Genomic DNA, 15930 nt, shown 5'->3' with positions numbered 1-15930 from the left:
TGAATATGAAGCACTTAACAAACATCTATTGATCTGCTTCTTTACTATGAGGCCAAATATTAACTCCATTAAATTTATACACTTTCTATTTATTTAGTTTTCTATGAATATAACCATTTTAACTTCTCCTGAGACGCTGAAGATAATTTATTTTAAACCCACCTAGTTTACTGATATATTTTAGTTATCAGTATAAGCAACGTAAAATCAACAGTTCAAACAAAGCCTTAGTAACACTGAATAAAATGAGCCTAATATCTTTCCTTCCAATTTGCTTTGTAAACGAAATTCAAAACAATATTTACTTTATTTTCTTTTGGCTAAAGATCCCCAAGATCACCTAACGCATTGACCACATTTACCAATTTTTTAGTAATACTGCCGTTTGTGTCTGTATTTCCCAAACTGGCAACCTACCACTTCACCTCAAGACAGCCCCCAATTTCAACCATATTTGCTTTCATCTCAGTAGTTTTTTTAAAAAACAGCTTTATGGAGGCATAGGTCACCTTATTCCAGTTATTTATGTTTTTAAGTCTCTTAATTCCTCTCCTGGAGGGACTTAGAATTATCTATTTTTTCTTTTTAAAATTTTCTAAATTTTCCGCAAAAGTATACACATTAAAGTTGAAGTCTATGTTCCAAACCATAGTGAGGTCCTGGAATTGCCTCTTTGTTAACCTCCCCTTTCCGCCCTCAGGATGGCTTACCAGTCCTTTGTCCTGGAGGCACATCATCAGAGTGCACACATCTCCTGTTGCCTGATGATTCACCAACATAACTGCTTCATCTTTTGAAATTGCTTTAATATCTTCCCCCCATTCCATCACTGTAAGAATAAAAAAGCTGTCATTTTAAAGATTTTTACAGTACTAGAAACCTTATATTAGAAAAACTGTGTCCATTAATGATGATGTATCACCTAGCTAAAACCTGCAAAAGTTTAGAACTAAGTTTATTTCCTATAAAAGTCAGGACATTGATACAACATTTTCTAGAGGCCCAAAATATCCATTAAAATGTAAAATGGTCATTCCTTTGATCTAGAAGTTTTACTTCTTAGAATTTATCCTACAGACACATTTGTCCAAATAGGCAAAGATATATGAATAAAGGATGTTTACTGCAACTTAAATGTTCAACAGGAGACTGGATAAGAAAATTATGACATAATGGCAGAGTGTAAATCCATTAAAAGAATGGAGGTTATCTCTACACCCTAACCCAAAAGGATTCATTATCAAGTAAACAAAACAAATCACAAAACAGTGATGCCATCTTTTTAACAAAGGAATAAAATCTAAATGTTGTTTAATACATTGAAAATTGTATTCAATTCCCTGGGGGAATGAATTCCAAACTATTATCATTGGGAGGTGGTTTCCCAGAACCCTTCAAAATCTACTTTATAATAAAATCTGCAAACGTTACAAAAATATTTAAGTATTTCCATTTTAAATCAAGAAAACTAATAGAGATGTTACAGCTATTTAAAATCTCCAGATGAAAAGTCATTGCACCAAAACCTATATGTACACTCTAAGGAAAACAGTGGTATCTCCATGTAGTTACGTCTCTTTTTATAGTAAATTTACTTCACAGAAAAAATAAAATTGAGCATAAGTTTCAAACATCAGGATTCTACAAAGAAGTGGTTAGCGTTCTTCAGATGTCTGACACAAATTACCAGAGGCTGATTATACACTGCTGTTCACTCATCTCACTCACTGCCAAAAGGAAAGCAGTCGAGACAGCTGTGTGTAACAGTGCTGGAAGAAATAGGGATGGGGGGACCCGGGGCCCACGAGCGTCACCTCCCTGGGACTCCCTCCTTCTCCAATCACCCTTCACTGTCACCCCAATAGAGTGGAGCTCCTCATAACATAGTGGAGCTCACAAGAGCTCATTTGAGAAAAGGGTTCTGCTAATTTTTTTCTTTCTATTAAAACCCATTTAAGCAAGGCATTCATTCATTTTAAGGATCTTAAAATTTTGTATTAAGGAAATTTTCAGCTGGGCTGAACATATATTAAGTTGTGATACCTATGTGCAAAGTGAGGTATTCCAATCATTCTATGAGATGTTATTACTAATACTCAAATAGCTTTCAACGTGGGAAAAAAATTTTATTTAAAATTTTTTAAACAAATGCGGTACGGAAATTACAGTAAGGGATGTCTAATAAGCCTTAAGGAATACACGTAGGACACTGGGAGAGCCTAGCCTCTTGAAAGAGGCAGCAACATCATCTTTCCTTCACAACTTTCCTGTCCCAAGCTCCCTGTTCAGTTCGTCTGACAAGCCAACTTTACTGAAACATGTTTAAACAGCTACTATATCATACACTGCTGGGGGGAGTATAAACTGGTACGACGGTTTTGGAAGTCAATTTGGCAATATATATCAAAACTAAGAAATGTGACCATCTTTTTACTTAGTAATTCCACTTCTAGGAGTTCATCTTACAGATATACTTATTCATGTGCAAAATGACACATATGCAAGGCTACTTATCGTAGTATTGCTTATAAGAGCAAAGATGAAAACTAAAAAGAGAGACTAGCTCAAATTCATAGAAACTGAATGTGGTTTCCAGAAGGGAGAAATGGGAAGTTGGAATAGTATAGGGTTTCCGTTTTGCAAGATGAAAAAGTTCTGGAGACTGGTTACACAATAATGTGAATATATATAACAATACTGAAATGCATACTTAAAAACGGTTAAGACGGTAAATTTTGCTACGTGTATTTCATCATAATTAAAAATAAAAATGGGAGACTAGGAAATAAATTACAAAATATCTATGCAATGGAATATTATGCAATCATAGCATTTGTATACCAATATGGAACGATACACTATAATAATGGAAAAGTGTCGAACAGTGTGCAAAGGATGCCACCAGTTGGGTTTTAAAAAAGGATGGAGGAGAATATACTTACTAAACGAACACTCCCCATATCATGCCATTATCGACAACCCTTCAATGGAGACACCAGCCCACCCCCCCCGCCTCGTTCATTAATTCATTCTTCACTCAATAAATCAGCATCAGGCACTGTTAGGTGTTGTGCATATAAAATAAGTAAGAACAAAATAATAGCAGTTAAAACACTCAAGAAAACTCTAGCTTGGTTCTATAAACATTGGGCTATTAAGATGTAATGTGGAAAGTCTTCTGGCTCCACATCTATGTAAACAGATGTTTCATAACCAAGTATTCCTTTAAGGCAATCTCTGCTGCATGAATGGACAATACTAGATCCTTAGGCCGATGCAATGGGAAAGCATATATGTAAATATAACTGCAAATAAAAATAAGTTTTTTACATAAAATGTATCTGACCTGTTTGCTCTATATAAAGTAGAGAAATCTAGTAAGTGTGTTGGTTTAAATCTCAAAATGGAAATTGAATTTAGAACCCTCTCTACTGGGTTGAATAGTGTTCCCCCCCAAATTTACATCTAGCCAAAATCTGTGAATGTGACTTTATTTAGAAACAGAGTCTTTGCGGATGTAATCAAGTTAAGATGAGGACTGGGGTGGGCCCTAAGCCTAAATCCAATATGACTGGTGTCTTGGTAAGAAGAGGGAAATTTGGCCACCGAGACACACAGGGAGAATGCCATCTGATCACGGAGGCAGAGACTGCAGTGATGTGTCTAGGATCCAGGAAGTATAAACCATCACCAAAAGCTGGAAGAGGCAAGGAAGGATCCTCCCCATAGCCTTCAGTGAGAGCAGGACCTTGCCAACATCTTGATTTCAGACTTCTAGCCTCTGGAACTGTGAGAGAACGAATTTGTGTTGTTTAAGCCACCTTGTTTGTGGTACTTGGTTATGGAAGCCCCAGGAAACTAAGAGACCACCCCGTCCTCAACTTTTCCCATCCTTTCTCTCTCCTTTGCATTCTATTCCTCACCAAATTACAGGTTTTTTCTTATCAAATATAGGAAAAGAATAACTGCACTGTACTTTGAACATCTAAACAGACATCTAACATTATGTATTATAAATGGTTCTCAATGTTCATTTCTATAATACTTTCAGGGTATAAGCATTAAGAGTCAATCCAAAACATATTTGATCTCTCAGCCATAACTTTGCCAAAATTTATCTTCAAACTAAATGTCAATTTACTAAGACTCACATGGCATACTAAATCAAACAAGTGAAGGTAGCTGGATTGACTTTTTATTAAGAAATTATCCTGAGGTAGCAATAGAGTCACGTTGAATTTTGTAATAATCTAAATTTTATTCAACAATGAATTAATTTCCAATATCTGCGGTATTCTTCTTTTACCATACTTTTACCATACCATTACATATTTCAAAGATCATTGTTAGAAAGTTATATAATTAAGAAAATCAAGATAAAAAGTGCCTATAGAGAGCCAGCCCTGATGGCCTAGTGGTTAAAGTTCGGCACTCTCACCATTTCAGTGGCCTGGGTTAGTTTTCTGGTTGCAGAACCACACCACCCATCTGTCAGTAGCCACGCTGTGGTGGCAGCTCACACAGAACAACTAGAAGGACCTACAATTAGAATATACAACTATGTACTGGGGCTTTGGGGAGGAAAAAAAAAAGAGGAAGATTGGTAACAGATGTTAGCTCAGGGTGAATCTCCTCCCTCCCCCCAAAAAAATGCTTATAGAGAAAAAGCATTTATTTCATGCTCCTTAGACCATATCCTGCTATCCCAGAATCAGTAAGTATAATAATGGAGCCAGTTTCTTAACCAAGGAATAGAATTATTCACATGTTAAAGAACAGAAGCTATGGATGCCTGCCAGTTCTTACAACGTACTTGATTAAAACAAAAATATTTTAACACACTGTTCTGTGAAGTGAATTCTCAAAAAAGAATTGGGTCAGGCCCACTATTCTCAAAGGGAATGAAGGACAACTGAATAAAAGCTGGAAGAAAAGTTCTCTAGCTGCAAGCAAACTTTTAAAATTCTTGTTAAAAACCAAAGCCAAAGATTACCACCTTCTGCACACACGCGCACACACACACACTCTCTAACATCTGAATAAACCTCCCCCGAAGTTATAGACTACAATTGACCAGGATAGTTCACATCTCAAAAAGAAAATAAAAACAACAATAATCCATCACAAATTCCTTAAAGACAGTAATGCTAAGTCCATCATACTGTCCCACAAAACAGAACTAATATGAAGACAGGTTGCTTAATACATGACCACAATAGCTTACATTTCAAAGTTCAAAACATTATGCTTGCAAGCTGCTGCCACAAATGATTTTACCATTCTGTGCCTCAGTTTTCTCATTTATGTAATATTAATAATATCGTTAATGCCACTCAAACATTGTGAAAATGAATGAGATATAATTGATAGAATCATAGAGATCCTGGGTAATTGGATTACATGACGAAGTCACTTTTGATATCACTATTAACTGAAAGAGTCATATGCCTACTGTGTCGTGTAAGGTCAGATATTCTAATATGAACAGTAAAGATCACAGAGCAACAAAAACCACAGGAAAGAATCTCATGTAGCTCAAGAAGTCTGGCTTTCAATAGCCCACCTTGGAGGTAGACGGACTGGATTCATCCAAAGTTAGGGGTCTGCAGAACAAATGGGGCAAGACACAAAGGGAGTGAGGACATTAATTAAGGGTGCCATGAGAAAGTATTTTAAGGTACTGATTAACGGAAGGGAGATTGGTGAGGACAGGAACCAGATAAGGGGGTGATTAACTAAAAGCAAACGGAGGGAGGGCTATTATAATAGAGAGGTTGTTGGCGTCATCAAGCGGATTCCAACTCCTAGAGACCCTGAGTACAGCAGAGCTTTTTGTGCCATCCTCTCACCTTCCAGCGCTCTATCAGAAAATGCTCTGCTGCTATTCATAGAGTTTTCCTGGCCAATTTTTTTGGAAGTTGGTGGCCAGGTCCTTCTTCCTTGTCTGTCTTTGTCTGGAAGTTCCACTGAAACCTGTCCACCATGGGCGACCCCGCTGGTATTTGAAATATTGATGACATAGCTTTCAGCATCACAGCAGCTGCCGCAGTATGACAACCAACAGACGGGTGGCTTAGTTCCCTGACTGGGAAACCAACCCGGGCCTCAGCGGTGAGAGTGCCGAGTCTTAACCACCAGACCATCAGGGCTGGCTATGATAGACATACTTGACACCATTCCCCCATCTCCACCCTGAGCAATCCTACTCAAACTCTCAGAAGTAAGCCCAGACATTTTGAGAAAGCCCCCTGGATGAATTTGATGTATACTTGTAAATAAGAACCAGTGGAATTGAAATATTGATGAGTTTTATTTTTTTAAAGCAAGTATACTGAACACACTAGGAAACTGTGGTCAGTGCCTCTTTTTGGCACTTAAAATTTAAGAGGTTAAATTTGAGGAGGCAAGGCTCAAGGTGTAGCTTTTGGAGGGGCTACTTATCTAAAAGAATAACAGGAGCATATAGTATTAAATAAATATACAGTTCAACACTAATAATCTTAATAGCTAACATTTATAGAATGCTTCTATGTGCCAGGCATTAGTAACTAGCAATTTCTTATTTAATCTTCACAAAATCCCAAATGTACAGATACTATCATCCCCAATTTGCAAATGAGGAAAATGAGACAAAAAAGGTGGGGGCCAGCCCAGTAGCATAGTGGTTAAGTTTGCGGGCTCTGCTTTGGTGGCCCAGGGTTCAGAGTTTCAGATCCTGGGCACAGATCTAGCAACACTCATTAAGCCACACTGTGGTGGCATCTCACATAAAATAGAGGAAGATTGGCACAAATGTTAACTCAGCGACAATCTTCATCAAGCAAAAAGAGGAAGACTGACAACAGATGTTAGCTCACGGCCAAGCTTCCTCACAGAGGAAAAAAAACAAGGTTAAGCAATATTTTCAGTTACCTAGTTAAGAAGTAGGGGAACTGGGATTCAAAACCACTGTCTCATGCTGTCACTGTCTGTACTCTACAGGTCAAAGAATCTTGAGGACAGTAACTTGGATAAATTTCCCATATAGCCCCTGAAGTTGCCCATGATTATGGCAGGAAGTAGAGTGGACAATCCAAGTCCCAAAGTCCTCAACAAACATGATTGGTGAATGGTAGCGGGGGGGGGGGCGGTACAGAAGCGTATAGACAAAGAATCAAGTGTTTTTTGCATGACAGTTGACTAATAACCAAGAATAAAAAGCCAATGAGTATCTAAGAAAAAAATCAACATTGTCTTTGGGCCCAGAATGCAGGCATCTTAAGTTCGATATGCTCAATACAGAACCAGCTCTTTCCCCTAGTCTTCTCCATTTCAACAAAGGACACTGTCATTCACCCAGTCAACTCAAGACAAAACCTACAACCACCTTTGATTCCTCCCTTTCCTTAATTCGCCACAATTAATCCCTCTCTAAGCCCTGTGGACTCTACCTCCAAAACGCATCCTGCAACCTCTCTGTATGCCCTGCGTTACTACTATCACTCTAGTTCAAGAAACCAACAACTTTCCTGGACCTCTGCAGTGATCTCTTAGTCTTCTCACTTCCACTCGAGCCACTTGCTCCAAAGAAAGCTTCAGGACAGAGTTTCCAATTCCAAATACCAATAAAATCAAAACGAGCACTGGCAAGCATGGAGTAAGGAAGAGCAGGAAAGTTGAAAATAATAACTGAAATTAACTCTGACTGGTATTGAGATTTGCTTTACGTTAAACTTAGACTGTTTTCAAAAGGGGAGCTATCAGTATCTTGGGAGAAGCAATTTTCCTGCAGCCATTAGCACAAAACTCTTAGCACCCCTGGCCAACAGAGTCTGTTACAAACCAGAACACCCCACCCATTTCAAAACATCCCACCTGCATCTCCATCCCATTTAAGAACCACTAAGTTAGAGAGTTGGAAATGAGTTAGGTCAATATAAGCCTGTATAAAATCAGTGCAAGGCTAAATAACAAATGAGAATAGTACAGACAACATGAAGACTAAGCAAACACATGCCTATTAGAAACAAAGATCCCTGCCTCTGATGCCCACCTTTCACTCGCTCTGCCCCCAGGATATGGAAGCCAGGAGTTAGGAAGAGTCTTCTCTAGGAAATCTAGCCAGCTCTAGAGAGAGATCTAAAAATACTGACACCTAGGGTTCTCCAACGAAATACTCCAACCAGATTACCCTACAATGAGGCTCAGAGTGGACAACAATCCTCAGACTCTAGCAGTGCTATCAGTCAACTTTTTAGGCTCCTACTCTTAAAAAAGAAGAGATAGTCATGTAGTATCAGATACCCCAAAAAAGCCCTTAATGTTAAAGATAGAAAACAAAACAAACATAAAAATAAAGAACCTGGAGGAAACAGAGACAACACATGAAAAAGAAAACTTCAAAAGACACCATTAATATCTACATTGAGGTCAGAGATGATGATGATGTGATAACCATGAGACAAGAACAAGATGCTTAAAAAAAAAAAGGGACATTCAGAGAAAAAAAAAAAAGACCTGTTGGAAATTAACATGATAGCAAAAATGAAAATCTTAATAGAAAGATTGAGAGATAAAGTAGGGAAAATCTTCCAGAAAGTGGACAAAAAGACAAGATGAAAAACAGGAGGGAAAAGATTTGAACATTAGAGGACCATTCTACAAAGTCCAACATTCAAGTAACAGACATTCTAGAAAAAAAGAAGAGAGGGAAAAAAAGTCAAATAAATAATTAAAGAACATCTGAGGATGTAAATTTCTAGATTAACAGGGGGCATCCAGTAACCACTACAGTGGATGAAAACAGACCCACACCAAGGCATACATACTCATAAAATTTCAGAACAATACAGCCAAAGAGAAGATGCTACAAACATTCAGAAAGGAAAAAGAGGAAACATACAAATGGGAAGGAATCAGATTGGCATTGGACTTTTCAACAGAAGTCAAAAAATAAAAATTTATAGAAAGTTAAAAGATCAAGGAATTACGGTTTCAAAATCCTGAAGAAAAACTACTTCCAGCCTAGAATTCTCTACCTAGTCAAACTATCCATCAGGTATAAGAATAGAAAAAATATTTTCAGGTGTGCAACAGCTTAAAAAACAATCCTCTTGTTTTCAGGAAGCTGGATGATGTGCTCTGCCAAAACCCAGAGAGAGGCAAAAAGAAAAAGAATTCTTAAGACGATAGAGAAGAGAGATCCCAGGGTGTTAGCTGCACACTAGACAGTCCAAATTGGAGCAAGTTAGAGGTTTCCAAGAAAGAATTTCCAAAAAGGTGAAATTGACAGAATAGCGTCTGAATGACTTAAGGAGAAACCTAAAGTTGACAAGGAGTTTGGGGTTGAATTAGCGACTGTTTCACAGAAAAGTAAGCAAAGAAATAGATAAAATTATTAACTCTAGAGAAAAGGTTGTGTAGGAAAGGGAAAGTAAACACAATTTTACTATATGGCTCTGCTATGAACAGATTTATATATTCATAATAAAGAAAATCTCTGAATATTGATATAAACAAAATTACAGTAAAATTCAAATACAACCTAGAAAAATTATTCTTTAAGATACTATTTAAAAGTAGAGTGAAGGCTAATTTTTTCTAAAAGTACATGGTTTCTGAGTATTAAAATAATATATGTTCTTTCTAGTAAATTAGAACAATATTAAACAACACAAAGAAGAAAATCACCCAAAATCCCAATATCCAGGGATAAGAAGATACTATTAAAATTTTGTAGTATATCTTCCAGTGATTTTTCTATATGTATAAAGATAAATGTTTTAAGCCAAAAAGGAATGATACGTAATATATCATTTTATACCATTTTAAATTTAATATATCATGTAAAATAGCTGTCATTAAATATTTTTCCACAACATGATTTTTAATGGCTACATAATAATTCATTACATGTTAGCACTATAGTTTAATAGTTTAGTTTAATAATATGGTTAATTCCCTAATGATGGGTAATACCTATCAATTACAGAAAGTACTAGACAAAGAAGTATACAAAGCAAAGAACTATGTGGTTTCTGCTCTAAAAATTACTGTGACTTTCTTAAAACAAAGAGTAAAAATGTTTCTTCTTACAAATGTTAAGTTACCAAAACAAATAAAGTAAAAGCACAAAAATTTATTTGGTGAGGTAATGGAATTGCTCTATATCTTGACTGTGGTGGTGGCCACATACTGCATATGTCTGTCAAAAACTCATAGACTGTAAACTACAGGGGGTGAATTTTACGGTATGCAAATTATACTGCAATAAACCTCACTAAAAAACATGCAAAAATTTAGAAGACACAATGACTTTTCAATATGTTCTTTGAGTCAGTCAGTAAATAAATTCATACAGAAAACTAAAATATTTTTTGGATGTAATAAGTTCTAAATGGATAATACAGTACCAAAAAAATCAAAAGAGCAGAAGTCAATGAAATCAATAAAATGGGTAATGGAGAAAATCAATGAAACCGAAAAGGAGTTCTTTGAAAAAGTCAATACGATTTGTAAACCTCTAGCAAAACAAAGAAAAATATAAACTACTGTCAGGAATTAAAGAGAAGATATCATTACATATACCACAGACATCTTTTAAAAATTTAAAGGTATACTGCGAGCAACTTTACAAACACAAATTTGACAACTTGAATGATCAATTCCTTGAAAATCACAAACTCATCCAAGATTAAATAACTACCTGGAATAGTCTATCTCTAGTAAAGAAAGTGATTTTATAGTCAAAAACCTTTCAAAACATAATTCTTCTGGCCCAGATAGTTTCACTGGAAAATTCTACTAAACATTTAAAAAAGAAATAACACCAATTCTATACAATCTCTTCCAGAAAATGGAGAAGAAGGAAATAGCTTCAAGTTTATTTTGAGGTCAGCATTACCCTGATACCAAAACCAGAAAAATACAAAAAAACCCTATAGACTAATATCCATTGAAATCCTCAACAAATATTAGCAAACAGAATCCCAACAATATACACCATGACCAAGTAAGGTTTATCACAAGAATGCAAGGTTGGTTCAATATTAGAAATCAATCAATCTAATTCAGCATATTCACAGGCTAAAGAAGAAAAACGTTGTAATCATATTGCTATGGTCTGAATGTTTGTGCCCCAACTAAAATTCACATTGAAATCCTAAACCCCAAAGGTGATGTTATTAGCAGGCAGGGCCTTTGGGAGGTGCTTAGGTCAGGAGAGTGCAGCCATCATGAATGGGATCAGTGCTCTTTAAAAGAGATTCCCAGGAGCTCTCTAGCTCATCCTACCATGTGAGGGCGCAGCAAGAAGGCTATGAACCACAAAGAGAACCCTCGCCAGAAGCTGAGCATGCTGGCACCTTGATCTTGGCCTTCCCAGCCTCCAGAACCGTGGGCAATAAATTTCCGTTGTTTATAAGCTATTCAGCCTGTGACATTTTGTTATAACAGTCCGAGTGGACTAAGACACATATGAATTGATGCACAAAAAGCACTTAATAAATTTCAATATCCATTCATGATAAAAAGCTTCAGTAAACTAAGAATAGAAAGGAATGTGATAAAGTGTTTCTACACAAAACCTACAGCTAACATAATATTTAATTGTAATCATGTATGACTGCTTTCTCCCTAAGACTAAGAACAAGGTAAGGATGTCCAATCTCACTTCTCTTATCTAACATTATTTCAGAAGTCCTAACCAGATCAATAATGCAAGAAAAAGAAATAAAACTCACACAGGTTGGAAAGGACAAGATAAAACTGCTCATATTCACAAATGGCATGACCGTCTACATAAAATATCCCAATTAATCTACAAAAGGCTCCTATTATCAATGTGAATTTTCAAAAGTTGCAGGACACAAAGTCAATACAAAAATATCAATCATATTTTTTATACTAGGAATGAACAATAGGAAATAAATTTTTTTAAATCCCATTTACAATAGCTCAAAAAATATACTTAGGTATAAATCTAAAACACATGGATAGTTATCTGTATGCTGAAAACTACAAAACCCTGATGAAATAAATCAAAGAAGGCCAAAATGAAATAAATACTATGTTCGTGGATTGAAATATTCAACACAGTAAAGATGACAAATCTCCCACAAGTTGACCCACAAATATAATACAATTCTAATCAAAATCCCAGTGAGAATTTTTACAGGTACAGACAACTGGATTCTAAAATTTATAAAGGCCAACAAACCAGAATAGCCAAAATACCTCTGAAAAAGAGGAATAAAGTTGGAGAAATCATGCTACCCAATTTTAAAACTTACTATAAAGCTAAAATAATCAAGATGGTGTGGCATTGGTGAAGAGACAGACACACAGATCAACAGAACAGGAAAAAAAAAAAAAAAACAGAAATAGACCACACAAATATGGTCAAATGATTTTTGACAAAGGTGCAAGGTTAATCCAATGGAGAAAGAATAGTCCTTTCAACAGACAACTTTAGAAAAATATGAAACATCAACCCATACCTTATACAACGATTAATTCCAAAATAGATAACAGAGCTAAATGTAAAACTTAGAACTACAAAACTTCTAGAAGAAACCATAGGGAAAAATCTCCATGACCTGGGGTTAGGCAAAGTGTTCTTAGACATGACATGAAAAGTACAATCAATAAACGAAAAAAAAAATCAGTAAATCGGACTTCATCAAAATTTAAATCTTTTCCTCAGCAAAAGACATTGTTAAGAGAATGAAAAGACTTGGAGAAAATATATGCAATCACATATCCAACAAAGGATTTGTATCTTTGTATTCGAAATATAAACAGAACTTTCAAAGTTGAGCAGTAAGGTAAAAAACCACTCAATCAAAAACTAGGCAAAAAACTTGGACACTCACCAAAGAGGATATAAGGATGGCAAATAACCAAATGAAAAGATGTTCAACATCATTAGCCATTAAGGAAAATACAAATAAAACCGGGATGTGCAACCACTACACACTGATTAGATGACTAAAATGAAAAATACTGGTAATATCAAGTGCTGGCAAAGATGCAGAAAAATGAACTTGTAGACACTGCTGATGAGAATACAAAATGGTGCAGCCATTCTGGAAACAGTTTGGCAGTTTCTTACAAAATTAAAAATACACTCACCATTTGACCCAGGAAACCCACTCCTGGGTATTCTCCTTAGAGCAGGGGCCAGCAAACTTACTCTGTAAAGGGCCAGCCACTAAGTATTTTAAGCTTGGCAGGCCATATATAGTGTCTGTTGCATATTCTTCTTTTGTTGTTGTGTTCTACAAACTTTTACAAATGTAAAAGCTATTCTTATTTCACAGGGCCATACGAAAACAAGCTACAGCAAAATCTGGCCCATGGGGCATAGTTTGTTGACTCCTACCCTAGAGAAGTGAAACTTTACGTGAATACAGAAGCCTGTGTATGAATATTTATACCAGCTCTATTCATAACTGCTAAAAACTGGGAACAACCCAAATGTCCTTCAGTTGCAAAATAGTTATAAACTTTGGGACATCCATGCAATGAAATACTACTCAGCAAAAAAAAGGAACATTCTAATGATACATGCAACAACTTGCATGACTTTCAAAAGCACGCTGAGTGAAAGAAGTCAGTCTCAAAAGGTTACACACTGCATGACTCTATTTATATGACATTCTTGAAAAGAAATGATTACAGTGAAAATTATAGAAAAGATAAAATTGTAGTGAAAAAATACCACCTCTCCCTCAAAGTAGCCTGGTTTAAATTAATTTTGTTAAACCATTGAGAGTTGAAGTACATAAGACTTTACATCTTAAATTTCTTTCTACAGTATGTTCCAATAAAAGCATTTCACTCTGTGCAAAATCCTCAATTTTGCTCAAAGTTTTGTTTTCTCAACTTTTTAAATAGTTGCTTTTATTTACCTATAAGTTGACCAAGAGAATGCTGTAATAAACTCAGAGATTAGAATTTAAATCAAAGGTACTTTAATTTGATTCCATGTGCAAAAGTTTAAAGCAATGGAATTAAGTAGAATCTGCCTGAGGTTCCTAAAATGAGTAACTGGAAGAAGGGAAATTCTAACTTCTCCTAAAAATTATACCAAATTGCCAGGAAATAAGTGTGCAATGTGGGTACCTCTCTGATTTGCTACTAGAGCTAGTTTTAGAATCAAACCATTATATTTGGTAGGGATTTTGATTTTAATGAAGTTTAGACCTAGAAAGGAATTTAGAGATATCTGAATCCAAATCCCTCACTTCACAACTATTTTAAATCAAATAAAAGAAACAGAACTCTTAGGCTGCTCCTCACCTGACCGAATTAGCTACAGAGAAAAACATACAGATGGTAGGTATAATTAATTTACATCACCTCCCGCTGACTATCCCCCAAAGCACTTACTGATGTGTTCATTCATTCAGCCAGTTTTATTCTCTTCATAGAGAAATAAGGTTCTACCATTATGGGGGACATAAAAGAACACTGGGATTCCATCAAAGTAACTAACTCATGAAATTCAACTATACGAGCTTAGCAAAAAGAAAAGAAAAAAAGTAAAAGCTGAGAAAAGAGAGAAAGGAAGAAGAAAAAGACTGACACAGAGAACATTTTAAATAGTGCAGGCAATTCTGCCCGCCTTTCCACTCAACAGATGTGTGCCCTGGAGTAAGCCTGAGACTGGAATTGTCAATCTGCTGTGCCTTGTCATTTTCAGCTCTCATGTGCCTATCATCATGCCAGCACCTCGCTGAGCCGTATAATTTTCGTTTTTTGAAAAATACAGTTTCTTCCATAAAAAACTTAAGCAAACTTTTCAATTGATTTAATATAATCCCTGCTCTCAAGAAGTTTGCTCACTTATTGGGAGTAAAGACAGACTGGGGAATAATGTATTACACGTGAAAATATGTATCACAGGAGACAGGAAAGGAAAAAACTACTGTGAGCTAAAACATGAAGGGAAGAGATACCAAAGACACGGGGGAACATGGCCTGGGGTAGAGACCTTCTGGAGCAGGGTCAGTACTGGGAAGAATGAGAAATAAGGTTATATCTGTAAATATGAGGTCAGATTATAGAGGTTCTTTTAAAACTCAGATACTAGAATTTAGGCCAGGAAATATAAAATTTCTCTTTTGTCACCAGGCAGGTGACAAAAGTGAGGGAAGTGGGCTTCCTCTATGGCTGTAGGGAGAAGTGGGACTGTATTAAAATAGGGAGCACGTGCTCTGCCCCCAAAAAGGGCAGCTACTATCCAGCTCCAGTCTCTTGCTGACATCTGGGAATGTGGACCCAGGTTACCACATCCTCCAATTTTCTAAGAGTAATTGGAAATTTGAGAGTTTTTACTAAAGTTAAGGAAGAGGAGATTAACAGTGGAGGAGGGTTCCTGAGCGAGCAGGAAGGAATGGAATCCAAAGGAACTGGCTCTTGATAGAAAGGACATTATCACTGTAACAGGAAGAATAAAGGAAACGAGCACCAAAAGATAAGGTTGAAAAGGTAGGCTTGGGCCAGGTTACCAGTGCATCAGAATCCTGCATTTTATCTTATAAACCACAGAAAGCCAGCAGGTAAAAGGAACTGACAATATGTGGGATGGAGGGAAGGAAGGAAGGGCTGTGGGAATGAGGCAGAGTAGTTGTTTTTTAAATGGGGGGTATTTTTTTTAAGATGAGAATGTCATTAGTATCTTTATATCCTGGAAGACAAGAAGCCACATGTAAGGACTTGCTAAAAGGCCTGACACATCAGACGTTCAATTGAGCTAAGTTTCTCTTCTCACTGGAGGCATTACCAGCAAACTATGGTTTGCACAGAAGTTAGTCTCCTTGTTGCAGAATTAAGTAAAAAGGCTCGAGAAAGGCTTTTCTTTCCTTTTCTTTTAACAGTAAGTCTTATCAGAAGACAAATAGTTCCTACAGGAATCAGAAAAACCAACTCAGAAAGCAAACTATAAAT

General features: G+C 36.3%; 1 protein-coding gene across 2 annotated transcripts in view; it reads right to left on the bottom strand.

Annotated features, from left to right (window-relative positions):
* LPGAT1 (lysophosphatidylglycerol acyltransferase 1) overlaps nt 1–15930 on the bottom strand; it is a 76852-nt gene that overhangs the window by 41434 nt on the left and 19488 nt on the right. For both annotated transcript variants that reach the window (XM_046682309.1, XM_046682310.1), the window contains exon 3: nt 711–829. In XM_046682309.1, the coding sequence (XP_046538265.1) occupies nt 711–829 (119 nt within the window). The remainder of the gene's footprint in view (nt 1–710; nt 830–15930) is intronic.

The sequence above is a fragment of the Equus quagga genome, chromosome 13 (assembly GCF_021613505.1).
Source record: "Equus quagga isolate Etosha38 chromosome 13, UCLA_HA_Equagga_1.0, whole genome shotgun sequence".
Taxonomy (NCBI): domain Eukaryota; kingdom Metazoa; phylum Chordata; class Mammalia; order Perissodactyla; family Equidae; genus Equus; species Equus quagga.
Note: the sequence above shows the minus strand (reverse complement) of the source record. Positions and strands in the feature narration are given on the sequence as shown.